The sequence below is a fragment of the Solea solea genome, chromosome 9 (assembly GCF_958295425.1).
Source record: "Solea solea chromosome 9, fSolSol10.1, whole genome shotgun sequence".
Classification (NCBI taxonomy): domain Eukaryota; kingdom Metazoa; phylum Chordata; class Actinopteri; order Pleuronectiformes; family Soleidae; genus Solea; species Solea solea.
In genome coordinates this window covers 7,896,248-7,923,921 of record NC_081142.1, presented here as the reverse complement: position 1 = coordinate 7,923,921, position 27,674 = coordinate 7,896,248, and the positions used below count along the sequence as shown (strand labels likewise).

The window sequence follows — 27,674 nt, the reverse complement described above, 5'->3', positions numbered from 1 at the left end:
ACTTGTGAAGTATTTTTTAATAACAAAACAATTCAAATCACTTGACAATATATAATGTGTCAAAACCAATTTGCAAATACTCATTTGACATAAAAGAAAGAATATATGGACAAAGGAATTCAAGAGTTTTATTAACACAAAAATGTTTAAGTGCTTGCATCTTTTAAGTGACTTCATTCTAGCAATGTATTTTAATTTAGGTTTATATATTTGAAAATGAAACAGACTTCATTAAGTGCCTCACCAGTACAAAAACTATCACGTGCTCTCTGGATGCAGCACTTCTATAATTTCAACCTGGGTCAGAGGACTCAATAAGCAGCCCACTAATACACTGTTAATAGGATTTTAAAGAGGCGACTTAGTCTCCTGAAGCTTCATTCACATGTTGAGTCATAGTCAGCTACAGCCTCAGGGACAGACATGAAGGACCCACATCTAACGGGTAAACTGACCAACTCTCATGCTGTTTTATTTGTATATTTCTGTCTCTAGCATTTACAAAGTTCTTTAAAAACATTTTAAATGTCCAGATTGACTATACAATAGACTGTACATATTTACTTTGTAATGTTGTATACTCAGTTATAAATAATAATAAAAGATATTGCTATTCCGGTGAATACCCATTGTTGGTGTTTCTCCTTTATATTACATTCTATATTCTATATTACATTATATTACATGTGCTATAATGTCATTTTATCTCCTTATATCACATGGTCTATTATAGAAGCCCTATTAATGTCTTAGTAACCTTTATACATATTTAGTTATAAAGTGAACATAGTTATTTTTATGTAATCAACACTGACAGCATCTAACTGAAATGTAATTATTAATTGTTAATCATCAATATGTACAAGGGCCGTGATATTGTCCAATACATTCTACTATATTTGTAAACATTTAAAAAACCAAATGAATATAATGATTGTTTTTTAATCTTGCCCAGAAGGAATTTACAGTTTTCATGATTATAATACTTTGCACTTTGTTAATACTAGCATGTTGGGGGCATGACAGCCTCTTACACTGTATTTCTTTTTTTCCCCCTTTTTTTTTTCTTGTACAACTCAAATAACAGTGTTTTAACTGATCATTTATACATTAACATTTAACGTTAAAAAAATAATAAAACAAAGTTGTCTGTAACTATTTTATGTTGTTACCAATTTCATACTGAACACAGTGTTGAATTTAATCTTGATAGATTGTATGCTACTTCATGTCCAACCATTCCAGTCAGCCTCCTTTAATATAAATAGCCGTCTACATTTAAATGTGACCCACTAATACTGTTTCTAAAAGCAGTAATCCTGTGGATTTAAAGAACTGAACATTTTCTAAATTTAGACAAACTGAGGAGCTATAGTAAAGCCATAGCAAATAATACCTTTAGGTTCATCACTGATAATCTTTGTCCAATTGTTTTAATTGTTCAAATGTTTTCTGACGTTCTGAAAACTTGTATATACTCAGTTTGACATGTGACCCCTAGCATCCGTTCTTTGTGAGATACCTGGGTCATGAAATAAAAAAATTCCACATAAAGAGTAACAGGAACTGTGAATACTTTCCTGTTTGGAGGAGGATTAACAATTTATCTTTAAAAGGAATGTGCTGAGTCACAATTGCTTTTGTTCTTAAGAACAAATCAGAGGGGAAAAAAGACACATCCTGGTTTTGTTAAACATAATAAATGAAAACATGTATGTTTAATGATTTAACTCATTCCAAAATGATAACAGAATCTGTTGAGACCTGCAAAAATGGAAAAATACTGTAGTGTCAACACTGGCACCTTTGACAAACCAAATCCAAAAAGCAGAACTCCTTTGTTCTGTTCTGGGAATCCATCTCTCTCACACACCTTAGTACTAAAATAAAATAAATATCCATGTATGTAAATTAATATAGAATCTACTGAATTTCTGTTATCTTCAGTTGTCTATGTATTGTTTACAATTAAGTGAGGATGATGATGTGAAAGAAGCCAGAGGAGCAGCATGAGACTGATCACAGAGCAAAGAACATAAGACTTTAAGAATAATTCAGTAAGAGGGATGATACTGCTTCCAATTCCTGAAAAGAGCATTTATTTATGTAGTTTCTCCCCCTTCTTTAATCAGTTCTTAGTGATGAACACTTGATGCTGATATTAAACTTGCTCCCGTTTCTTAAATTTCTTGTTAAGCCATCAGAGCTCGCCTATGTCCGAAGCAGAAAGCAAGCAAAAAATCCAAAGATGAGGCTCAGAAAGTGCAACAGGCAGCCCAGCCATTGGCCTCCGCTGCTGCAAGCTCTTTGCCAAAGCTGACCGAAGTAGAAAGAACCAGGCAGACACCGTTTGAGAGGATTGTGTATGACATGGCCCACAGTGAGAAGATCGTCAATGAACTGATGCTTGGCCGAAGGATTGGCTTTTATGAGCTGCGTGGAGAGATTGGACAGGGAAACTTCTCAACGGTCAGGCTGGGGATCCATGCTTTGACAAAAGGTCAGGAGCCACCAGTTTATTTACTTTTCTGTAAACATTTCCCAAAAGCAATCATTGTTTTCTGGTTAACATCATATCTTGGTTATAATACCAATGTGTTTTTGTACACAGTATGACCTTGAGGGAATCATTTGAAGCATATTAGAAATTTCACAATTATTTTGATGCCACTAAATGACAGTTAATCCCCGATCTCCTTTATTTTCTGTTGAAAAGCATTTATGAAAATTGGTCCCACACACGGGTGCGAAACACAAGGAGATTCTTGGTTCCGAGCCACATTTTTGTCATACTTCAGCAACATGGCAACAATCTTCCAGTTACATAAGTTGCCAGAGAAATTCTTTCAGTCTTCTCACCAGGCTGCTACTGTGGCATTCATCTACATCTTTTCTTTTGTTCATAAATCTTTGTCCTTAGTTTGACCCCTCACTTCATTAGAATCTCTCTGAATCCGTCACTGAAGCCTCTCCCTCCCTGTTCTGTCTCAGAGAGAGTAGCTGTCAAAATCATGGAAAAGATGCAAGCGGAGAAGAGGAAGCAGCCTTCGGCTTCCTTAGAAATCAGCTGCATGGAGAAGCTGTGCCATCCCAACATAGTGCGTCTGTACGAGGTGATCGAGACCAGCAGGAGGCTGTATCTGGTGATGGAGTATGGCAGCGGTGGAGACCTGTTCTCCAGAATCACCACCAGGGGGAAGCTGAATGACCTGGAATCCAAGCTGGTCTTTGCACAAGTGATCTCTGCTGTTAAACACATGGTGAGCTTCAGTGTCACTGACTGTTGAATGTTGTCTGCTGAACACCATGAATCTGTGCACAGTCTGTGCTTCAGTTCTTACTGTGAGTCATATGATTGAGTTACACAAAGTTAATAAGAGATCCATTTCAGATAAGGTTAAATAGCTTTAAAGCCTCAGTTTGTCAATGTTCTGATGGTAATAATTTAAGTCTTTTTCATGTTCATAGTTTCCAGGTGTCAAATATCTGTCACAGCCTATCAACTCCCTGTTGCTCTCTCTCTGTGTTTTCCAGCATAGTGATTTAGGTCTCGTGTCACATGGTGACATTCCTGTGCTGCACACAGGATGTCAAAGTGAAGTGATGTCAAACACAGCACAAACATCACGCTAATAAATCTGCAACTTACTGCCTAGCACTGTCTTGTTTAGCCCTAACCCTAACCTCACTAACACTACTCACGTGCCTAGTTGAGTTGAAAAATACCGGTGAGCGTGTTGATGGGTTGCCCAAAACTACCCATAACTACATGGAGGACAGATTGAGAAACCCCATGGTTCAGCAGTTTGTTGGGATAAACACTTCCAGCCCTAGTCACTCCTACTCTTCTGTATACACACAAACACTCAGCTCTGTCAGCTCTGATAAAATTGCTTGCCAGAGCCAATTTTTCAGATGAAGGGTGATGAATAAAGTTAATTCATACTTTTCTATGGCAGAATAATAATGTCAACAAAAGCAAGATTCACCAACAGTTATGCACTGCAGGTTTAAACCAGGGGTGCTGTGATCATATAATCAACATCTTTAAATGTACCGAATGCCCTATGATACGTCAAATTCAGGTTTGTTTTCCATCTGATTGTAGAATTAGCCCTGTGGTTTCCAACAGTGTCTCTCATTGTAGCTTTCATTTTGAAATTCCACCTCTTTGGATAACAATTATTTGAGTGAAACCTTGTGAGAAAATCATTATTTGACAACATATTTTCTCAAACATGAACAAAAGTAACACTTTATTTTTGTGGAGAGAGACAAGCCTTAAAATTGGAAACAACAATTTATATTTGTAAATGCTTTGTATTTCATGTTTAAAGTGTACATTTGTTTTTGTACATTCAATGTTACTTGAAAGGACAGTAAACTATAATGAGTAAAAAGTGAAATATTGTCATTACAATGTAGTGAAAATGTAACTTTTAGTAAACTCACATTTGTGCTGAAGTTCATATTTTGAGTGACAATATAATTGCATTAGTTTAAATGCTATTCATACAAATCCGTCAGCGTGTCACTAATCCAGTTAGAACTATTTTCAAATAATAAAGAGAACATTGTTAACCCTTTTTTATTTTCTTTTTGTGCCATCTCAGCATGACAACAACATCATCCACAGAGACCTGAAGGCAGAAAACATCTTCTACAACACCAGCTACTGCATTAAGGTTGGAGATTTTGGCTTCAGTACAGAGAGCAGCCCCACTGAGCTCCTCACTAATTTCTGTGGCTCTCCTCCTTATGCTGCTCCTGAACTGTTTAAGGAAAAGGGCTACAATGGACGCTATTCTGACATCTGGGCGTTAGGTATTCTCTTGTACTTCATTGTCACTGCCACTTTGCCTTTCTACGGAGACAACCTGGGGAGGCTGAAGCGTTGCATCCTCCAGGGGGCTTACAGTATCCCTTCTTATGTGTTCGATCCCTGCCAGCTGATCATTAAAGGCATGCTGCGGCCTGTGCCTGCCGATCGCTCCTCTCTCACACAGATTACAAACAGTGCTTGGCTGAAGGGGATTGAGTACCCTCATCCCTATGTCTTACTGCCTGCATCACCGGCCCACTTTGCTCAGGCCAGACAGCCTCTCTGTGCAGAGGAGCAGGAGGTGAAAAACGTGCTGTCAGATCTCGGTATTGTCACAGCTCACTTACAAAACAATCCCTGCTCAGACTGCAGGAGCCCGCTGACAGGGACTTATCGTATTCTCCTGCATCGGGCCCAGAAGAGAAGATCAGTGGAGGCTGTGGGGTATTCAGTGCTTCATCGTGATGAGTATAGGGGTCTGCAGACACGGCATGCAGCACCCGTGGAAAAACACACTCCCTCAGCTGTCTGTGTTATACTGTAACGATAAATCCATGGACTGCTGTAGTTGTGGACACACAGGCACTTTATCACAAACAGATGTGCACTTTTGCTGGTTTACAACATGCATTGTGCAAGACTCCGCTAAAAAGACACACACACACACACACACAGAGGCTGCAGATCAGAGTTGGAAGCTTCAAGCGCCCCACAGCGTAAGTCAATTATAGCTCACAGACCTCGCTCATAATTGTCAGTGGATTTCTGTTCTGATTATATCATCAACAAGAAAGCTTAGTGAGGCGAAACGTATCAGTCACTGTGTGGTTATATGGGCATCTTCCAATCCCCCTTAGTCAGAGCATAAACCTGCCGAACTAATCCAAGGCCACAGGTAATCCCAATAAGAGAGACCCTGAGAATATGCCTGGCCCAGCAGAAATGAAACCTGAAACAATGGAGAGTGAGAATCATGTCCTGAAAAACGAAAGAAAGAAAAAATTTGGCATTAAAAATTACGACCACATGTGGTTAGAACAATAGAGAATTGTAGAAGCAGTCTGCATTCATCTTCTCAGTGCATAACTGATCTCTAAAATGCCTTCACTCAATGTCAGTATGTAGACACAAAAGTGTGGAGCACATATAGTGTTTTAAGTTTCTCACAATTGTATTAATATGTTGCTTCTTGCTTATGCTCGTGGTTTTTATGCACAACATTCACACTCGCATGATTTTAACGTCGCTCTGTGTTCGTTTCTTTCGTAATCCGTAGGGCCAAATTAATTGATGACAATAAAATCACTGCAAACAATGTTTTCAAAATGTTTCCTTGAGAAATCTTTTCTTCTGCGTGTTATCTCCCACCTCTTCTGACAGGGTGCATGGTAAATATTATCTATGACTTCCTCATGAACCCTGATGCTTGGCTCTGGAGTGAGAGTGCAGAGATTCTGGGGTCATTTCAGTGCACTTGAAAGAGTGGATGATAAATGTATTTGTGCGTCTGTGGACTCTACGCGATTATGAAATAGTTCGTCCTTTGAGACAAAGACGCTTTCTCAGGCCAGTAAACAAAGTTTAACTCCATAATTTTCCTCAACGGCACAACTGTCTCTGTGAGCCAGACGTCACTCTTCGCTTCTTACCATCACCTTGCATTTTTTGTGCCAATTCTGCCAGTGTCTACATGTTCAGGCTGAGTTTCGTTAAAGATTAATATTTTACAATAAAACATCAAACCCACCCAGTGAACACCCTGTTAACACTGGTATGTGTATACACACTGTGTGGGCAGGAGCAGATCATGAAGGCGACTACTGAGGTCCTCATTGGTGCTAAGGAGAAGTCCTGACTTGTGCTTTGTTTATGTAAACATCTTCATTTTTCTCAGTGTGAGCTTGTGTGAAAATCTGGGTTGACGTTTACAACTTGCACAATATCTCAACCGCAAGATGATCCTCGGCATGCAATTAAAGCTGCAGTGCACAATATAAACAAATGTCGTTTTAAACCATTGTGAAAAGAGTTCACACAGCACTAATTAAACCTATAAGCTCCACATCACTCTCTCTCTGTGTTTCTCAGCACAGAGGTGTCATGATCTTGTGTCGTCATTCCCTCGCAGCACACACGGTGTGATTTGTTTTATGTCAAGGCAGCACCATTGTGCTAGTAAAGTGAGACGAATGCAAACAGGCTACAGTGTGAATGAATAGAAGAGCCCACAAAGACTTTCAGAAGTGAATTCTACTGCTCAAAAAACAGTGTATACACACAAATGCTCCCTCAGTTGGGTCTGGTAGTATATGCATGACAGAGACAGTGTTGTAATGCAGCAAAGTATAAATACTTTGTTACTGTCCTTAAATGCAAAATTCATATATCTCTACTTTATTCGTAGAAATGTTTACATTTACTCCACTACATTTCCTCTTACTATTGTTTTGTTACTCGTTACTACCAAATAGAATCAGAAGAAGAAGAGTTAGTAATGGTCTGTATTTTTTCAACATGGGATTAAGTGTCTTGCTCAAGGACACATATAGACGAGCAGGGCCAGGAATTGAACCCACAACCTTCCAGTTGAAAGACAGCTCAGCAACTCAACATCTGTCTGCAGCTTTTTGATTCAATGAACTGATTTATAGAAAGGAGCTGATGCAACAAGAGAAAGAAATTGAGTTGTTTTGACCAGAGTAAATAATTAAACTTTAGGAGATCAAAGGTGAATGACCATGCCAGACCCATCAGCTTCATTCAGCACAAGTTAACCGGATACTGTACTTGGGTACACATGCAGAGATTCAAACTAAAACAGCAGATTTCAATGTTCTTCAGTCGATCCCAAGTTGTTGTTTTTTAATTAAGAGAGAATAAAGAGTTTTATTTGTCTTATTACAGCACATGTTGTGACTTAAGATATAAAGTTAATCACAAACAGTTGAGTAGAGAATGTTAGGAATTGAGAAAAATAAAATTTCAGCCATAACACATGCACTTTCTGTCAAGACCTTCTACCTCTGTCACATTCATGGAAAAATGACGTTCTCTCTATATCATTTATTTCTGTGGCCCTATAGAATTATGATAAAGATCATTATCAGCCGACATAGTGATTCCAAAAAAAGCCAGTCTGAATTTATAATTAATTGTGAGAGAGTATCCTCGATCACGAGATGGAGGAACTTAGTTCATAAAAACCGAGAGTAACCACTCTGTCAAATAATGACAAGTTATATTTTATAATATAGCTTTTATTGATTTCAGCAGTTTGTCAATAACATACAAAGGGTAAAATTTTGCAGCAAATGACGTCAATTGAATTTATGTAAGGAGTCCCATTGACAGTAGGGATAATATTGCACAGTGATGTTTGTTGCTGTCAGAGTGGGGTGAGTACCAACGACAAACAGACATGTTGGTCAGGGCCTCATCCTACAATAAAGTTAATGACCCGAAAGATCATCGTAAAAAAAGGGAACAAGATGGAGGCTCCACACTTAAACCCCATATGGAGCTGATTTGGGGATGAACTGAAGGTGAAAGTAAAACAACGTGTTGTAGAAACTTCTGTGAGTTCATTCGCAAAGACAGAAGTCAGCAGTGATTTTTTTTTTGGACACTGGTGATCCCATACTTCCCATAAAAAAAATTTGTTTGCTCTGTAGATGTTGATGTTCACAGCAATTACTATCGATCAGTGGTTCTCAAACTTTCTACAGGAGGCAGATTTATTCCCAGTAAGATCATTTGCTCTCTCATCCTCCTCCTCTTCCTCAAATATACTTCACACACTGGTATAGTGAAATGAGATTAAGATGGAGCAAGAGATAAGGATACTCTAATTATTATTATTATTTTTATTATTATTATTATTATATATTAGTTTGTCATTTGTTTCAATTGTTTAGCTCCACTCAGATCACATACCCTGGTATATAGAACAGTATTTTTGATTTTCCTCCAAGTACCACCAGAGGAAGCTGATGAACCACTGGTGGTAGACTTACCACAGTTTGAGAACCATGGCTGTAGTGTAGATGATGAAGCGAGCGACCAGTACTCAAATTTGAAATACTATTTGACTTTTGGCTACATCAATTAGTTTGTGTTTTATTTTGACAAACGACTCGTGTGAGCACACGGTTGAGAAAGGTTGTGACATTCCTTATCAGGGACCCCACGATTGCTTCTGGGGCCTTTGGAGATTTCTGAGCAGTTGTGCAGTTTTTCCAGTTAGTGATCTTGTGAGGTTGAGATTAAATCTTAAAAAAACATGTTCACCACTCATCAAGGGCAGAAGTCTCTCAATGGAGCAGTGAATGAATGGATTGCGAAATATATGCAGACATTGCCAAGACCAATTGTTTTGGTTTTTTTTGCGATTGCATGTCATCTTCTAAACTTTCTCTTCTCACTTTCTATTTGACTCACAGCTAACAAACTAATACCACACACAAAAGGCAGTTGCATTTTCTGAACTTTTCACTCCTGATTAACCTTTTACATTTTCTTTGGTTTGTTTTAATGTTAGTAATATTTGTTATTGTGTATCGCACAACATTTGTTTGTGTCACCAAACATACGACACAAGTCGGGGAAATAGATTCAAGCTGGTGTAAATATTTCACTCATAGGTTTTACTTCACAAAGCTACTGAAGAGACAAGGCAGATACAGGAAGACTCCAGATTGTGCAAGATCCATTTTACAACTGAAGAGTACATTTGATGTGGAGTGCCTGTGTTGGATAATCATGACAAAAAGGCACCAGACCATGATCGAAAACACTATCTCCACGTTTTGCCATGCTACATTTATTCTTGTTTTTCACACCATAGAGCATTAACAAAGCACTAATCAGTTACTAGAGTGGTACACCTGACCTTCTTGTTGGGTTCAGTGAGTGGGAATAATGGACCAGTTAAAGTGGAAATGATAATAAACTGTAACCATTGACTGAAGCCCTGAGGCCACTTCTTACTTCTTAATTTTCACATTTTTCTCATATGAAGCTTCATCTGCAGTTTTTGTGCTACATTCCTTAAAACAGATGGATAATCACAGAAACATGTTCGCTCTTGATTCTGATGTGCTCTAGTTGAAATGTGTGAGAACTGTAAATCAGCATCATACTCTGCAAACTTGGTAAAGCTGCACCTGATAAGCAAGGTGGTATACCACTGTATACACTGTAACAAGTACAGTCAAACGACTGAAATATTTAATCGCGATTAATCGCATGAATGGCATAGTTAACTCACGATTAATCGCATTTAAGAGCACATTTTTATCTATTTTAAATGTCCCTTGTTTTCTTTTTGTCCCATTATTTTTTCTCATTTTAATGCCCTTATCAACATAGAAAAGTGGATTTTTTTTTTTATTGAGACAAAATCTCTGTCACGCTGCATATTTTGAGTTCTTCAACACAGACGGAATCACAAGGTTTAATGTGTTGTTGCCGTAATGAGCTAATCCGATTGGATACGGAGAGCCCGCTTGGAGACGGAGAAGCGCACAGCGCTCGCCGCCCACTCAAAACATAATGTTAGCATACTACTCTCTGGCCGGCTCGCAAGCACAAACAAGTGTGTGCAACATGCCCGTTGTTTTGTTTCCGCTCTAGCTACATGTAGAGTTGTAGTTTTTCTAACGTTACTAGTTATTGCAACAGCATGTGAAAAGAACGTTATTAATCTTGCGATTAAAAAAAAATTGACGCCGTTAAAATGGGTTTGTGTTAACGCCGTTAATAACGCGGTAAACTGACAGCACTAACTGTAACAAATGTATAAAATAATACATCCAGATACAGATATTCCCAATATCCTCAAAGTCAGACTTGAAAAAATGTGGGATTAAACTTTAATTGAGTCATTTTGGCCTGGACAGATGAAAATCATGCACATTTTTGCCTTATGAGCCAACGTTCTCATGAAAACACTAAAAACTGCTTGTTGACCAACTGATGACTGAACATTATTGTAAGTTAATGACTCAAGTTGATCCAAACAAAATGAAACATTACTGGAACACCGCTGAACCTGCCCTTTGTCAGTAACATCTAATAAAAATGTCTCATTGGGAAACGGTGCGGCTACATTTTCTACCTAAAATAAGAACCAGGAATGAAACAAGTGAAAACAGCGTCATTTCGAACATTAGCGATAGATAAAAGATCATCAGATGAACTATCACAGAGGAGCCTTTGTTTGAATTGCTGCTTTCTTTATTTGATAGAGAGAGAGAGACCAAATGCAGTTACAGTGTGAATACAAAAATATAGGAAAAACTGTTCTGTAAAAAAACTCCAAACACACATGCACACACACGCACGCACGCACGCACACTTGAAATACATTTCAAAGCTGCCTTATAGTGGCTCATTACTAGCAGGTTCTACTTATCACAGAAGAGTGAACAGTATCAAAAGCAATGGCTCATATAAATGAATTTTGCAAGACTGGCTATACTTTCTGGCCATATGGTTTGTTTGAGTAGTAAACTGATTATATGTGAAACATTGTCTGTCAGAAACAGGAAATACCTAATCTACGAAAATACAATCCATGTGGTCCAGCGTGAAATATGATGCCCGACAAGGAGGTGAAACAGTTGCTCTCCTTTGTCCCGGTTTCTTCTTTTCTTTTACCATCCACTGCTCTACAAAGAAAAAGGTTTTATAATGGAGATTTAACACAGTCATTAAAGTTGTCTGGAAAGCATTAAAATACATCACTGTGAAAGTATGTTGTGAAACGTTTTACTTTTCTTTTATTTGTTCATTTGGACATTCGCATATCCACAGCCCGGATCAGATCCTGGACCCAAGGGTGATGCGGATTGGTGCAGACGGTCCGCTGTTTAAGATGTGGAGCCTTCTTCTTTATAATGAACCTGCACAATTCAGGCAAATCATTTTTTGTCTTTCACAATTTCACAAGCAAGCCAAAGACACTAGTAGTCACAGCTGTAAGTTTGGATCAAACACTTTCTCAGTGGGCAGGTTTCTTTTTTTTCCATTAGTCTTTGCCAAATTACAGTTGGAGGTTTCAACTTAGTGAAAACAGCGTGCTCAGCGTGGGCCAGAAATGAAAGACATAACATTTATTACATACACAACAGCTCTGATGTTGCAATCGCCATCTACTTCCTGCATCCTGTAACTTTCGACGTTTCTCTTTGCCTTATTCTTCATTGACTCGACATGTCCCAGGCAGCAGTTACCAAACGAGCCTGCAAAGACACATAACGGGTACAGCATGACAGGGAGATAAACCACCCCACTTGAAAATGACACTCTACAGGAAGTTTTTCAATTTAAATATGTCCCTAATATGTTGTGTATATCCGTGTTAGTATAAACCAACTATCCATGAGACACATTAAACTGAATTATAAGCATCTTAGTCGATAGGAATTAAGTATTACGTGTTAATAGAACATATCTACTTATTGTCCAAACGTCTTCACATTTGCTGCAAATAGATGATGGAGAAATGTCTCTTATAACTTAAGTTACTTTCTATTTTATTAAACAGGAAACAATATCACTACATCAATAGTTCCATCAAGATTAAGCCTATTACACTTTGGTAAAAAAGAATGTTGTGGTGAGTGGTTTTGAGCAGAATAATTCACCCTTACTGATAAAAAAACATTTTTCAACAAGAATGTGAATTATGTACCCAAAGAATACCCATTAACAAAAATAGTAGGTGCTGTTTCCACTGTAGTTTTGCTAAAAATGTAAGGTCCATTTTCAAACCTTTTAGACTTTTTTCATCATGTATATTTTAAGATTTTATTTTTGATATTGAACTCATATTGTCTGTTTTTTTTTTGTTTGTTTTTTTAAACAAATCCTGTATTTTCTTTCAGGACTTGTTTATTCAAACATTTACTTATTTTAACTTCTTTAACATTTTGAGATTTTTTTTACTCCTGGATTTTGTTTTATTTTTTAACTTTATATTTATTTCTTACACTTATGTATGTGTCTTGTTTTAAAACATGTTGTTTTTAAATGTTCCTGAATCTGTGTATAAGTGATGTGTTTAATCTACACAATTGAGTTACATTTTTGCAGCTATAGCATCATAGTTGTTGTGGGAGTGTCTCTTACCTTGTGCCAGACTCAGGTACATGCAGGTGAGGAGCAGAAGGAAGAAGAGAACGTGAAACCTCATGGTTGCTGCTGCTACTCTCAAGTGACTCACTGCAAAGAAACAAACACAGTAAAACAACTAGAGCAAATTGCACAATTGTGCCTTTGACCTCTGATTAAAAATATTAAAATCGTCATGTCTGGTTTGCAGCTCTGTGCAGCAGTTTCTTCTCAGGCGCACTGAGTGCTGATTAACCGAAAAACAAGCATAAAATAAAAACTCCCCCTCTTGCACTCACGCTAACTATTTTTTTCAAACTCACTACTTGGACCACAGTGTCAGGATTGCAAAAGACTATACTAATAACTTGTGGGAGCGTGCAGAAATCTATACCTGTTCACAATCAGTATTTCGTTAAATCCTTGGATGAAATGTCTTGTATCCAGAGAAGCTTGTGTTGGCTCTTATAAGGGCTCACTTAAATCAGACCTCCCCCAACACAAACTCCATCCTTTGCCACTGCGCCTCCCACCTCCTCAGGCATGTCAACACTCCATGTTTTATAGTTACTCAGTTGAAGTGCAATTTGACCACTGCATCCCACAAGGCGAACTTGCTATTTGAAAACTCTCCTGGGTAAGTATCTCCTAAACTTGTAACCATAAACTCCTGCGAGTACCCAAGATGTTATTCTGGGGAAAAATAAACAAGGCTTGTTTCAGTTTCCCTCTTAATCATCTCTTCCCTGCAATTATTTGAATGCAGTATATTGACCAATAAATGTACTCTGCATGTGTGCGCAAAACATGTATTGTGTATATTTATTGCTAGGTCATTTTATACAGCAACCTTTTTTTTACATCGTTTTCATACATTATAACAGCATGATGTAATGTTTGCTGGACATGTCGTCTCTGTAGCGAACAGAATGAGAGAAAGAAATGAATTTCAATGACTCTCAGTTTAGCATTATTCCTTAACTTTCTGGACCTGATTCTTGCAGTTTTAGTTACATCTTTGTTCTTCTCAGCTCTGCTAAACTTTTGTAGCACTCGACTCCAGGTGCAGATTAGGAAATGGAGGAGGCACCATTCTCTGTATTACAAGTCAGTGACCCATCAAATTGACTTTGACACTGTTTTTTCACGGTTAAAAAAGGTTGTATAGTGTTACTTTATACACATCTAAGTTCAAAATCATGAATATTAATAGGTTGCTTCAAATATACTTCCAGTAAAGCTTTCCTCAAGGTTAAAAAAAACCCCACGGTTTGCAGGAATTTCCTGCCATTCAGCCACAGGAACATTAGTGAGACTGGCCACTGATGATAGGTGACAAGGTCATGCTTTGCAGTCAGAGTTTCAGTTCATTCCAAAGGTTCTGAATAGGACTGGGGTCAAGACATCGTGGGTCAAATTCTTCCACGCCAATTTGTGGAAAACATTTCTTCAGTGACATGTCAGTGACTTTACACATGAAACAAGAGAAATCCCTTTCTAAAAGAAACAAACATGTGGGGGCAATGTAATTTCAGCAAATACGAATTACACAATACTAAAACAAATGTTACATCTGTGTTGTGTTCAGATTTTATTTTACTTGTTTTAGAGTTTTTGTACATAATCAAGAGGTCAAGGTAAAGCTTCATAATTGTAATTTTTCTTCTATACATAAAAAAAACAAATTTAATTTATGTTAAAAGAATGGTGTGAATTAAATTAAATATCAGTCAATTCTTTTTTTTTATTAAATAACAATCGTTAAAAGGAGTAATGACTGAAAGAAAGGACTATAATAATGAATACACTGCAGTTTGACAAAACAATTAGAAAGAACTCATTAGAAAATGCAACAGCACCATCTAGCAGTCGGAGCAGCGACTGACTCCAAAAAAAATCCATTCCAGTGAATCAGACCCCTATTTTTCCCTGATGCTGTCGTAAATCCGTGCCAGTAGCTCCAATTGGTCCTGACCAGGTTTTGTGTTTCATTCTTTGACACAGCCACAGACCGGCTTGTCTACATAACATCCAGGCTGTAAAGCCCTGATAGCAGTACGATATGCCAGTCATCCTGACTTCATCATTTTTTAAATAGCGGCCGTTGCTGTACGGTGGTTTGCTGTGAGGCAGCAGTTCCCAGTGAAACAGTAGGAGAGAGAGAAGGACACCTGCTCACACACTGTGTTTAGCAACTTGAGAGCTAACTGACGGAAACCACATGGATCCTCAAAACAGCACTAACGACGTAAACGCTGAGGAAAATATGTTGCTGACCAACGCCAGGACCCTCCGGATCCACACCGGGAATCTGGTGAATAGGAATCGCCTGAAAAAGAAGTGTCCATCCTCTCCCAGCGAGGAGGTAAGGCAACCTGTACTGTACACTTGACTCATTTAACAATACGGCACTTTTCTCTCGGTGGTAGCTTATTAGCTTAGCCGCAGGATAACGTACGGCTACCCGACTAAATATTTAACCGGCTATCGACACCTATTGTGTGTGTGCGTTAACTGATAATAAACCATAATAATTTATAATAAACGTGTGAAGTTGTTTCGAGTCTTTTAATACAAAACATGGTATAGGTGTTTTTTAAAATGATTATTCAAACGGTACATGGAGGTGTATTTTATAGTTTAAATGGACTTGCGGAACAGTTAAGAGTTCTCTGTGATCCAGGTCAGGTCACTAAGGTTACTGAGGCGAAGACTTTACGATTAATGATTGTTAGGCAAGGAAACCTTATTTAGAGCACAGGTCTTTACAAAGCAACTAAGTCTCAATTAACTAGTATATTATGCACAAGACAATTATACCACCGTTATGTGAGTGTGACACTCAGACAATGCATTCCCCACCCCTTACCCTAATTGTAGTGCTGTAGTACTTTTCCCAAATTACTGTACCTAAGTCACACTATTTTTAAACCTACATGCAACCATCATTAAACTGTCATATGTGAACCAATGACACACTGAGTCACATGTAAACAGGAGCCATCTCTACCATCTACAATTCCATTAGACTTGGACACTACTTCAGAGTGGAAGTTTTGTGAACTGACTCTTCAGCCACATCCTCATCTCCTCTTCCCACACCTGGGATCGTTATGTGGGATTGTCACATTGTATAAAGTTTATCCAACTGATTTCTTTGTTAATATTACTCATAGTTGGAGCAGCTCGACGGATGTTTCTGTGGACTTTGCTGCGAACAAAGAAGCTTTTCAGCTCAGTTTCAGGAAACATTCCCATAAACTGTATGTGTGTTCTGAATGTTAATTTAACTTTTTCTTTTTGACATTTCAGCTTCGAGACTGCATTCAAGCTACACTGAGTGACTGGCTTTCCATGACTAAGCCACCATCTGAGGTGGGGCAACATTTGCTGTTATTAGGTCATGCTGCTGGTTTCCTGAGCTATAGTGTGTATACATATATATATTGTGAAATCCATAGCATTGTGAAATCCAATGCATACACTTTTTTTTGAGTATTTAGTGATTACTGTGTATTTATTTAGTAATTTAGGGGACTATTTGCATGACCAACAAGTGAAAACACACCTACATTTGAATTGCAGTAGGATTTCAGTGGTTGGGAAACTAAAACCCTGCAGTGAAAGACATCAAAGGATGCCTCGAGGCTCACTGAAAATAAGATGTCATGATGAATGTTCATGCAGCGCTGGCTGCCAAAGGCACATTTCTAAATGACCATCCATTGTGATGTGATGACTCACAGAAAGCATTAGCTCTGTGATGATAAGTAAAACATTTTACATTACATTTTCAACATAAGGTTTCAGGATTCATTGTTGTTAAACGCTGCTGAATACAACCATGTATTGGTTTCCAGCTCAGCTAATCTGCTGCGGCTTTTATCACCACACTCACTGGACTTATGTGGGAAATGTTTCTTAAGAGTTGAACAGTGGGTTTGCTAATCCTCACATATGCAAAGCTTCTTATACACATCCCCTGCAAACAAATGCTTAGTATGAGTCGTGAGTCACCCTCAGTTTAAGTTCGTTAACTAACATTTGGCATATTGGGTAACTTGTCCATGTTGTCAAGCTCAACATTTTTCAATATTTGTATTCCGTAAGCCTCTTTCCTAAACACACCCTATTATGGAAATGAGATGGACATTTACATATTGGTCTAGTGTGGAAAATGAGCTCACGCAAGTGTCACAGATGTAGTGTTACTGGCTGAGACTTCAGCATCGTACAGGTTTGAAATGACTTCCATAAGATTAATGAAGACCAAAACACCACTGTCCAGCACAAGTGTTAGATTACATTACAGTACAGTAACAATATGCTAATAGTGTGGTAATAAATGATGGTAATCCCATTTTATTAATAATGGTAAAAAAAAGTATGAAACATAGAGGACGATGAATTTCAACATTACACTATGGTAATTACCAGTTCAACTTCCCACATATTTAAATGTGATGGTAATATACTGATTGTAGCCTACAGTCATTTTTTTTTATAACAAAGCTATTACCTGGATATTACTTTGGAAATGAAGTGATGTCTCTTTATGACCACACTATTACATTATTACTTAGCTGGAAACTTCATTGGAAACAAGATGGCATTACCATGATACCGCCTCAATATTATAAACTTATGTACTATTATCATATTGTCACAATTCACAATAATGTACATAGTGTAAAACAGAAATAATAATAATAATAATAATAATAATACCAGTTATATCTGGCCCAACCTAATCTGGCCATCTCTAAAATAAGAAGCAAGAACTGACAATGAAGTGCTTTCCTTTTCTGTAATGCAGAACTTTATAGATACGTTGGACTGTTCTGTTCCCCAAGCAACAGATGTGATTACACCTGAGGAGAGGGAGGAGGTGAAGGTCTCAGGTCTGTATGGTTTTTCTAATCACCATGACCAAGCAATTTTTGTGACATAACACTTTTTTGTTTTCTTTCACCAAGTAATTAGCCACCAACCAAACAACTTTATAAAGAAAGTTGTTTGGTTGGTTGTTATCCATAATGTTGCTTGACTGCAATATTTGTGCCAAATATTTGTGGTTACACGACAAAATTGTGATCATCAGATGAATAAGTAATATTTGTGACAAGTCTTTGTATCAATTACTTGCCTTAGGTAAATAAGGTACACTATGTACACTATGTTATATGTTTAGTGTTTCTTTGTTCTTGCAGTCAAACTGTTCCTGTGTGACCCGATTCAGTCCTCGATCAGAGATGCTGTGGAGTTGGGTGAGCTCATATCTTTTCAGTTAGACTTAAATGTGCCTTAAAAACTATATGGATTTGAAAAACGTTTTAAAATAATTTGATCTACTTGTTTGATCTACTTTGCTAGGCTGCCAGACACTGGCGGTGTCCCAGCTTGACTCTGTGATCATAGCGCCACCTGCGCTTGTGGAGGGTGATAGTTTAACATTGGCCCATCTTCAGCCAACATGGGAGGAGCTGGAGACACTGGTCAGGAGCCAACGTATTGCTGCTATTGGCACCTCTGACCTGGACAAAGATCTGCTGGAACAGCTCTACACCTGGGCACAGGTCAGTGGGAATTTTGTGTTCATGAGGTTTCATTTGTGTCACCCCAGCGGCAATGGTGTTGACTCTGATTAACAACTGACATTGCTGAAGCTGATCCATGGGTTATTTTTTTGAACACTGTCATGACCATGCTCTCTATTGGGATCAGGTGAAGCCCAGCAGTAACCAGGTAAACCTGGCCTCCTGCTGTGTGATGCCTCCTGACCTGACGGCCTTTGCTAAAGAGTTTGACATCCAGCTGCTCACACACAGCGATCCAAAAGGTGAAAGATTATTTTTTTTGTTTCCTGATGCAAAACAATTTGAGTGTCTCAAATCAAATACCATCAATGCTAAAATATTAAAGCAGAATTTGATATGCTGTAATTTTTTCCTCCTCATTAGAGCTAAACCAACAATCGATCATAAGAAACAAAAAGGTGATGTTGTCAGGTGTTTGTTGAGCCAGTAGTTTTATATCATCTTCCTGTGATGCATTTTCACTGGAAATATCTGATCTGTCCACTTAGATGGAAGATGCAAATGCACATATCTGATTCATAGCTCTTTTTTTCTACATAAGAATGAGGTTAAAACTGTTCTGACAACATTTGAATCCATTTGCTTTTTTCCTGCTTACACCCTCATAGCTCATGCTTGATTTGTGCTATGTGGGAGGAAAAGATCAGAATTGCTGCACCATGCAGTTATAAATGCACCCTTACTTGTGACGTGCTTCACATTATACAGTGTATGCACGGGGTCTTTTCCAAATGTTTCATATTATATACTTAATACTCCAAATGTGTCTCAATCTAAAGGTGAAAATTGTCCAATATAATTGAATTGAACATTATAATACAATCAATATACTGTCAACTACATCATCACTGAATCTAGTTTGTATGTGCTCTGTACAGTGTAGTTTTAAACTGCTTCTCTCTCTGTTTGTTTCCTCAGAGTTGATGTCAGCTGCTGCCTTTCAGGAGGCAGTACAGGAGGGGACACAGGACCTGAATGTGGTTGACTGGAGCTTGGAGTGGGTCCTACGCTACTCCATTATTGTCAAGAGCAGAGGCATCATCAAGTCTAAAGGCTATCTTGTCAGTGCAAGGAAGACAAACCCTTAGCACACTCCACGAGAGAAGAAGACGCAGGGATGAAACCATTTTCCTCCTTTTTCATTCACATTCACACACACACATACAAAGTATGCAGTTTATAGCTTTGAGAGTGGGATGTTGCCAATCAAAATAAGTCTTGAAGTCATTGTTTTATCTCACAGATAAGTTTGCATCTTCTTCATCTGTGATTTGTTCTGGTTAGATGCAGATGTTCATTACCATTGTCTCAGTGAGATTAAAAAAAAAAAGGAAATGCATATGGAAGTTAAACCCCATGGTCAGTTTGTTAGAGAAAGACCGTTTATTGTTTCATAGGTTTTCACTGTGACCAGCACGCTTACAGATCTAAACAGATTTTACAACATGGTAAAGGCTGCGTTAATGAATACATAAATACACACATAAGTACATGGTAGTTGCTAAACATTGATCGAAAGTGAAGGTTCTTTGACCCTGTGCCTCTCAGTGCCTCTAATATTTTGCTCTCACATTTGCTTTATCTCTGTTGTTTTGTGTACATCAAGCTCTGTATATGTAACTCAGAATGAAAGGGTTATTATAGGAAAAGCAAAGCAAATCTATTGTTTTTGTGAAATAATTATTCCAAACATTTTGAAAAGAGAACTAGAAACCCATCTTGTCTGAAACAAGTTTTATATTTGTGCAATTATGATTATTATTGCTGTGTGTAATAACACCATTTGCATTCCATAAGTGAGAAAAAAAACATGCACTTTTACGAGTCAAACCCAACTACGTATACACTGTTTATTTTATGGTGCAGACAGATTTTAGACTTTTAACTGGAAAATATGTTTTTTGATGGTGCATTGATAAATACCCCCCTATGTATGAATGTTTATTCTAGCCTTGGAAACTTAATTTTAGGGAGAGGGACAGGGAAAATTACAAAAGTTTTACTGTAATCAAATGCTATCTTTATGACCTGGCTGTATTAAAATGGTGAAAGGTATATATATATAGTGTCTACATTGGTGTATTTTTTTTAATGTGTTGTGTATTTTGTATTTCAATCTATATTTCACATGACTTCTGTATTTGCTGCTGTGCTGGAGCATCAAATATCCAACTTATTCATGCTTTCCTCAATATAGTGGCCTTTTATTGTTAACTCACTGGACTTTCAGCTTGTTCATCTGGCTGCCTCACAACTATCAATACACAAAGAAAAGGAATCAATACCTTAGCATTACACATACATAAACAATATATCCGATCTCCTTTAGCGTTGTATTGCTGTTTTAAGCCCATTATCTGAAATAAGTTTTACACAAACACGTATCGTTGTGGAATAGTGTGTTTATACAAATGTTTAATATTTAAACCTTGGACCCGTGAGTTGAGTTTGGCTCATTGTTGCTCTGCGATCGACTGCTCAAGCGCCTGCCTGTGAATCGATTAGTCAGGTCTAGCCTTCGGCTCGAATAGCTCCGGAAGTGAAAGAGAGAGGAGGTAGAGTGCAAGATGGTGGCCACCAGGAGAGGAGGACGCGAGAATGCTCCGGACCAAACAGATTCAGAGCGGCAGCAGTCCTCCGACGTCCCGGTATGTGTGGAAAACAGATGTAACTCGAACACGTACATGTTGACAGGTCTTGCAAATGTTCAGTCCGTGGAAAATGAAGCGTGTAAAGTGGTTTAACCTGGCGACGAGTGGAGACACGTGGACACCAACAGTTTGTCTCGTGCTCTGTTGAGTATGTAAATATACAGATGGTATTGATTGTTAGAGAATACGTGTTAGTCGTGTTAAACGTCCTTCGAGTTATTTAATAATCTCAAACAATACATGTATCTGGAGTTGTTTAACTCTTAACGTTACTTCTTCTTATTCAAATAAAAGTGAGCACACAATTCACTGTCGGGGCGTTTAAACATAAACATAACATATAATAATATGAGTTAACAGCAGACGTTATTAATGCTATAGATCTTTTTCAACTGTGTTTTGTATTTAAAACTAAAGTTCTGAGATCTGCTGAAGCAGAGGGGATGTAAACTTCACACATGGCTATATAGACCACACAAGTAAACAAACAAGTATACACTAACAACAAACATATTAAAATAAGAGTTGCCAATCCCACCCGGGCAGGTCTACAGTACATCACAGGGACATATAGGGAATCTAATCCCCAAATCTACATGTTTTTCGACTGAGAAAGTGTAATGTGCAATAGCCTCACTTCTTAACACATAAAATTAACAAGTCTTTGTATTTTATGTGCTGTTTTTTATGGTCATGCAATAGTTTTATGTATATTGTCCATGAGTGAGTGTTTGATTTTAAATCCCATGCACCTTACTGTGAGCTAACTTTCCCAAACTGGGACAACACAAGTGAAATGAGCAACACTAATCCATCAAGTGCCCAGTTCCTTCATCATCCTGAAAACTGTCACTATAGAGAACCAAATCTATATAATACACAGTTGAAAACAGGCCCAAATAAACACAGAGTGACATTTGCTTACAATGACAGATGCAGAGGCCAGGGTGTATTGAGGCAAAAAAAAAATCATTGCTACTTGATAATAACATAACTAAAGAATATCAGCAGGCAAGTTATGATATTCATCCCAAGAACCACTTTTTTAAATTTGCAGTTTGTCCTCTTTCTGCCCCACAGGCCACTCCTTCCACTGATCGGAGAACAAGAAGCGCTGTTAAACCTCCAACATCTCCGCCAATGTCCTTGTTAAAAAGATGCACCAGAGCCTCCAGACTCCACAGTCCAGAGCAGTCATGCACACCAGTGGGCTCAGTCCATGAAGCGGACGTGTCAGACTTGGAGTCCTGCTGCTCTGTGTTGTCTGACGTCGAGCCATCTGCAACACGCACAAGAAGTAGGAGAAGACTGCCCCGTGCAGTTGTTCAGGGAGATGAGGAAATATCTGAGGTGGAGTCATGCTCCTCCGCAGTGTCTGCATCGAAAGCTGGCCAAATTACTCGCCGGACAAGCACAAGGAGAAAAAAGGCTCCCGAATGTGTTGAGGGGGAAAAAGTCAAAGTTGACCAGGTTTTGGAGAGCGACTCCTGCAGTTCTGTGTTGTCCAAATCCAAGAGAGTCACCAAAAGCCAGAGAAAAGGTGCTCAAACTGAGGACACAGAGGTCTCAGATGCTGAAAGCTGCATATCAAGTGTTTCAGGAGCTGAAGGGTCTCAGTCCACTGCTCGCAGAGGCAGAAGTTCTAGAAAGTCAATACATCACATCCCCTTAAACCTAGATGAGGCCTCAGAACTCTCTAATTCCCCTGCCCCAAGAAGTCGACCAACCAGGGCTGTAAGAAAAAAAGCACAAGCCGTTGAAGCTGTAAATGAGACCCTGTCACCTGACTCTGAAGGGTTTGAGTCAGGGCCCACTTACAGTATAGCCACTCGTAGACGGGCCAAGTCCCAATCCACAGGTCCTATAGCCGTGGACTCTGACTTGGATTTGACGGACAGAGGAACTCCCTGCAGCAGCCGCACAGGCTCAGGAAACAGCAGTTATCGTTCTCAGGTAACCAGACGCTCAGTCAAAAATCTTCGTGTTGTTCTAGAGAAAGCAATAGAGCCGATTAAAGAGGACAGTTCATTAAATGACTCCAGGTTAGAAAGCACAGTGATCTCTGAAGATGCAGACTGTACACTGGTAGAGGAATGTGAGAGCCAAACTTTAGAAGAAAAAGACGACATCAGGAAGACTGAGGGAGATGCAGAAAATATAGAAAAGGGAGAAGAAGTTGTTATTGAGCCTGCAGTGATGGCCATAGACCAGCAGGAGGAGCTGTCTGCTGAAAATAAAGATGGAGATACCACAGAGGTGGAAATGATGCAGGAAATGATCCAGTCATCAGAGCCGGTAAAGGCTTGCCAGTCAGTCCTAGTAACATGTGAGAAGGCCTCTGGAATCACTGAAGAGCAGGGTCAAACCATGGATGTATCTGATGTGGAAGCTCCCTCATCACAAGGAGATGAATCTGTAGACGCAGTTGTAGAGGCCCAGTCCAGTCTGGATGAGAAAATGGAAGTTGGCACGCTGAACACCGATGCTCAGCAGGTGGTTGAGACCAGTGAAGAACAAGTCGAATCATTAGACGCAGTTGTGGAGGCCCAGTCCAGTGTGGATGAGAAAATGGTAGTTGGCACGCTGAACACCGATGCTCAGCAAGTGGTTGAGACCAGTGAAGAACAAGTCGAGTCCATTCAGGTAACGTCTCACCAGGAGCACAAGATCACAGTGGACTCTGACTCTGACCACAAACCCCCGGATGTCGTCGTACAAAAAGCAAAGGTTATCAGCCTGTTGGACAGCAGTGATGATGAAGATAACGATGCTGAAGAGGAGAAGGAAGTTTCTGGAGACGATGAGAAGGAGGAGGAGGAGGAGGACTTGGAGTACAAGAGAGGAGAATCCTCCAAGATGTCCGAAACGGCTGCATCATCAGTTGAAGGACTGTTTATGATTGACACACGGCCCGGTGAAGAGGCTGATGAACTTTACTACAAGGAAAGAGGAGAAGCCGAAACAAAGGAAGCTGAACAGGAGGAGCAGGATGAGGAATTTGTGGATGAGGAGGGTGACGATGATGATGATGATGCAGGACTCCTCTTCTCAAATCAAAATCTGTAAGTAAATAAAAAAAGAGCCACTGTGTAAGATTAATTGGGAGAAATTGAATATACTATCTATAAGTATGTTTTGTATAAGTGTCTAATTGCTTTCAAACTAAAATAATTTGGATTACATAGCTTTTAGAATAGGCCACTTTTATGTAGGCCAACACCAGGTTTCAACATCCCAAATGGACAAACCAGTCAGACTGTGTGTTCCTTTTGAAGTGGAAACAAAGTATGCAAACAAAGAACTTCATTTTATTCTTTATTATACAAACACCATACTTAATCCCTGACATGCATGGGAAAGAGAGTGATGAGTGGAGCAAACCTCAATTTGCACTCTTAAACAAAGGTATGTTAATGGTCTTTCAGTTGTGTAGCTTTTTGATGTTGTGCTGTCGAACAGTTGTGAGTTGCCTCCAGCTTGACAGAACCCAAAGGATAAAGTTAGTTTTTTATTGTTTTCTAATGTCAACAAATCCCAGTGGAAAAAAAAAGAAGAGAAAAACCAAATGTTAATCCGTCTCTGATGCTCTATCAGGCGTGAACAGGACCTCTGTCACTTTGTTTCAGGAAGGCAATGTCGACCCGCATTGACCCAGGCATCAGAATGAAGGAGCTTGGGGGTTTATACATCAATTTTGGTGACAGAAAATCAAAACCTGTCTCCACTTCGCTGCAGAAAGTAAAGGAAACGAAGATCCAAGATGAGGTAAATATGTGATTGATTTTTTCCCCTTTTGAAGGTGATCTATGATGCAGAATGAATAATAACCTGTCCAGTTATGCAAGGACGATAAATCCAGTAACACCTGAGATGGTATTATTCATAGTTTCCCTCTAATTCTCTTTGACTTTGGCCTTTTATGTCAGAGTAGTGAAGTGTTGACAGATTTGAGTGCTTTGCAGTATTGAAGTTTTTGTTGTGGTCCACAGGTGATGAAGAAAAGTGTGATTGGACCGGACTTTGAAAAGAAGGAGGCGGTGCCTCCATACAGTGAATCCAAACACGCCGTAAAACTGAAGAACAGAGTAAGTTTTCAAAGTAATGCTTGGGCTTATAGAATGTCAACTGAATGGTTAGGATATTTACTCTGCAATCATCTTTATGACCGTATTCTCAACAGTTGTATATAATAGGGATGAAAGTTATTATCGGCACATATTGACTTTTCAGTGTATTCTTTCTTGGATATTGGCAAAGATCTGCAGATATGACCAATGACTACAACAGTAGGCTAAATAGGCCGCTATCTGCTTGACAGCCGTTAACGTAGACAAAAATTTCAAATGATAAATGAGTCAAGTTATTGGTTGTACCCGAAGCAATACGATTTACGTAAAATCAAAGTAATGATATTAACAAGTTAATTCAAAAATGCACAGGCAATTTTTTGATATCCCCACAGTTGTGGTCTTGACCGGTCTTGTGCAAAGACTTCATGGTCGCAAGTTCAACTCCACCCCTGGCAGATTGTACTCAATTCCCTTGTAAGTCGCTTTGGATAAAAGCGTCTGCTAAATGGCATGTAATGTAAAAATGATATCCACAGTCTGCTTTGTCCGAGACTGAGACAAGACCAAGTAAAAATGCAGTTGATTCTGAGACTAGACCGAGACCTTCAAAAAGTGGTCTCAAGACCGGTCTCGAGACCACTTTTTGAAGGTCTCGGTCTCGTCTCGAGTACTACAACACTAGTGTGTATCATGTTTATAAAAGGCTTCCAACAGAATCACATCAAGCCTGTAAACAATCTTGCTTTAGACTGAGCCCCAGACCCTCCTACCTCATTAGCATAGGATGCAGAAATAAAATTATTATTTATTTGTATTTTTCAGGTTGAGAGGCAGAAAACAACAGGAGATGCTTGGTTTAACATGAAAGCCCCTGAGATCACTCAGGAGCTGAAAGGAGACCTCAGAGTCCTGAAGATGAGGAGCTCCATGGACCCCAAAAGGTTCTACAAGAAGAACGACAGAGACGGATTCCCCAAGTATTTTCAGGTCACTCTTCAATTCCCCCATTCAACAAAAGTCCTTGAACAAACAAATGTGTGCCACAGACAGAAGTGAATCTGTATCTTCACATACGTTTGCTTGTGTTCGATGTATGTGGATACAGGTTGGTACTGTGGTGGACAGTCCAGTCGACTTTTATCATTCCCGTGTTCCCAAGAAAGAGAGGAAGAGGACAATGGTGGAGGAGCTGCTGGCTGACGCTGAGTTTAGACAGTAAGTTGAGTCACACAAGTAAAACGCCACCAAGTGTGTAATAATATCTCCCTCCCTGTTGCCTGATGATTATCTAACCAGCGGGGGTGGGGTCGGTACACACCACTGTTATACACCTGTGCTCAATCACACTTGTTTTTGCGTTCCTTTCTGCTTATGTTTGGCTGTTTGGCGCTGAATAAATGTTCTAAGCAGCCAATACATTTATGAAGGGACATAGGGAGAAGGGAGGTTGAAGCAAAAAAAGCAGATGGCCACAAAGGAGATGAAATTAGCAAAAAAATACATGACTGACAAGGGCATTAAGATTAAACTGGTCCTTAAGAAATGCAAACAATATAAAAACACATGAAATACATTTTCCTCTTCTCTTTCCAGGACAAATAAGAGGAAATACCAGCAAGCTGTGACAGAGAAAGCATCGCAGGCAGCTGGCAAGCGGAACAAGAAGAAGAATAAATTCCATAAGAAGTGAATCTGAAGACTTTGCATGGATTTTTTTATAGACACTGGCATTAATTCCAGCTCTGTAGCTTGGTTGTGATTGGAGCATCAACTGCATTTTGGAACTTCAATACAGTGTAATTGTCAATCAATCCTTTTCATTAACCTTCACCATTAAACACGGGCTGAGGTTTTGTCCATATGAACAAACTATTTAAAAAAAGATGATGCAAGTCCAGTGGACTTGGTGGTGTTTTTCTTTATATCACATTTTGTACAGTTAAATGTGATTAATTTTTAATCAAATTTACCTACTATATCCAAACATTTTACTGTGCTGTAATCATTGATGTTTAAAAACTTCATGCATCTAACATTAAAACATTTAGTTTTGCCTGGCAACAATTTTGGAATTGTTATTTATAATATAAAATATAACAAAAGTCACTATTGTTATGATGTATAGTGTCACATGTGGTCACGGTAAAACACTCAGGGTCACATTTTAAATATTTCACTCACTCATCTTTTACCACTTAATCCTCCACATAAGGGTTGTGGCGAAAGGCAGGGTACACCCTGGACACATGCACCATCAGAAAAACAAGCACCTCGGAGAGTCTATTTTCAAACTCACAATTCAGTGGCATACAACAGAAAAACAAGCCACATCAAAAATGTTGACTATAAGGGAATAAAGTGAATGCCCTCGTTCTGACAGGGTCGCAAACCCAGGTCTTGCTGCAAAGGCATGAGTGCTAAC

At 38.9% G+C, this 27,674-nt stretch overlaps 4 protein-coding genes across 5 annotated transcripts; 3 read left to right on the top strand and 1 right to left on the bottom strand.

The window, feature by feature from the left end:
• Window positions 1-423: 423 nt before the first annotated feature.
• LOC131465666 (serine/threonine-protein kinase NIM1) lies at window positions 424-6,203 on the top strand. Its single transcript, XM_058638523.1, has 4 exons — window positions 424-445; window positions 2,198-2,500; window positions 2,992-3,260; window positions 4,614-6,203. Exons 1-4 carry the CDS (start codon window positions 424-426, stop codon window positions 5,364-5,366), a joined length of 1,347 nt encoding a protein of 448 aa, XP_058494506.1. The 3' UTR covers window positions 5,367-6,203.
• A 4,830-nt stretch (window positions 6,204-11,033) lies between these two features.
• ccl25b (chemokine (C-C motif) ligand 25b) lies at window positions 11,034-13,437 on the bottom strand. Of its 2 annotated transcripts, none has more exons than XM_058638710.1 (5): window positions 13,329-13,437; window positions 12,953-13,045; window positions 11,946-12,063; window positions 11,595-11,724; window positions 11,034-11,490 (listed from the first exon to the last, which is right to left on the bottom strand). In XM_058638710.1, the coding sequence occupies exons 2-4, from the start codon at window positions 13,014-13,016 to the stop codon at window positions 11,610-11,612; spliced, it is 297 nt and encodes a 98-aa protein (XP_058494693.1). In that variant the 5' UTR covers window positions 13,017-13,045; window positions 13,329-13,437; the 3' UTR covers window positions 11,034-11,490; window positions 11,595-11,609. The 2 variants fall into 2 exon arrangements, with proteins under 2 accessions (XP_058494693.1, XP_058494694.1); XM_058638711.1 differs by having other exon boundaries at window positions 11,034-11,485.
• Window positions 13,438-14,924: 1,487 nt separating this feature from the next.
• On the top strand, window positions 14,925-20,594 carry gclm (glutamate-cysteine ligase, modifier subunit). The gene is made up of 7 exons (XM_058639454.1): window positions 14,925-15,299; window positions 16,247-16,309; window positions 17,751-17,835; window positions 18,145-18,201; window positions 18,308-18,510; window positions 18,659-18,773; window positions 19,450-20,594. The coding sequence occupies exons 1-7, from the start codon at window positions 15,156-15,158 to the stop codon at window positions 19,617-19,619; spliced, it is 837 nt and encodes a 278-aa protein (XP_058495437.1). The 5' UTR covers window positions 14,925-15,155; the 3' UTR covers window positions 19,620-20,594.
• Window positions 20,595-21,078: 484 nt separating this feature from the next.
• dnttip2 (deoxynucleotidyltransferase, terminal, interacting protein 2) lies at window positions 21,079-27,316 on the top strand. Its single transcript, XM_058639314.1, has 7 exons — window positions 21,079-21,179; window positions 22,263-24,244; window positions 24,809-24,947; window positions 25,172-25,267; window positions 26,075-26,239; window positions 26,358-26,467; window positions 26,846-27,316. Exons 1-7 carry the CDS (start codon window positions 21,099-21,101, stop codon window positions 26,940-26,942), a joined length of 2,670 nt encoding a protein of 889 aa, XP_058495297.1. The 5' UTR covers window positions 21,079-21,098; the 3' UTR covers window positions 26,943-27,316.
• Window positions 27,317-27,674: the final 358 nt, after the last annotated feature.

Coding starts and splice junctions, on each gene's coding strand:
- LOC131465666 (XM_058638523.1), top strand. CDS start 424: ATGAAGGACCCACATCTAACGG. Junction 446..2,197: donor GAAGGACCCACATCTAACGG/GTAAACTGACCA, acceptor TTTCTTGTTAAG/CCATCAGAGCTCGCCTATGT. Junction 2,501..2,991: donor GATCCATGCTTTGACAAAAG/GTCAGGAGCCAC, acceptor GTTCTGTCTCAG/AGAGAGTAGCTGTCAAAATC.
- dnttip2 (XM_058639314.1), top strand. CDS start 21,099: ATGGTGGCCACCAGGAGAGGAGGACGCGAGAATGCTCCGGACCAAACA. Junction 24,948..25,171: donor AAACGAAGATCCAAGATGAG/GTAAATATGTGA, acceptor TGTGGTCCACAG/GTGATGAAGAAAAGTGTGAT. Junction 26,468..26,845: donor GCTGACGCTGAGTTTAGACA/GTAAGTTGAGTC, acceptor TTCTCTTTCCAG/GACAAATAAGAGGAAATACC.
- gclm (XM_058639454.1), top strand. CDS start 15,156: ATGGATCCTCAAAACAGCACTAACGACGTAAACGCTGAGGAAAATATG. Junction 16,310..17,750: donor TGACTAAGCCACCATCTGAG/GTGGGGCAACAT, acceptor TCTGTAATGCAG/AACTTTATAGATACGTTGGA. Junction 18,774..19,449: donor CACACACAGCGATCCAAAAG/GTGAAAGATTAT, acceptor TTGTTTCCTCAG/AGTTGATGTCAGCTGCTGCC.
- ccl25b (XM_058638710.1), bottom strand. CDS start 13,016: ATGAGGTTTCACGTTCTCTTCTTCCTTCTGCTCCTCACCTGCATGTAC. Junction 12,064..12,952: donor GTACCTGAGTCTGGCACAAG/GTAAGAGACACT, acceptor GTGTCTTTGCAG/GCTCGTTTGGTAACTGCTGC. Junction 11,725..11,945: donor TGCAACATCAGAGCTGTTGT/GTATGTAATAAA, acceptor TGAATTGTGCAG/GTTCATTATAAAGAAGAAGG.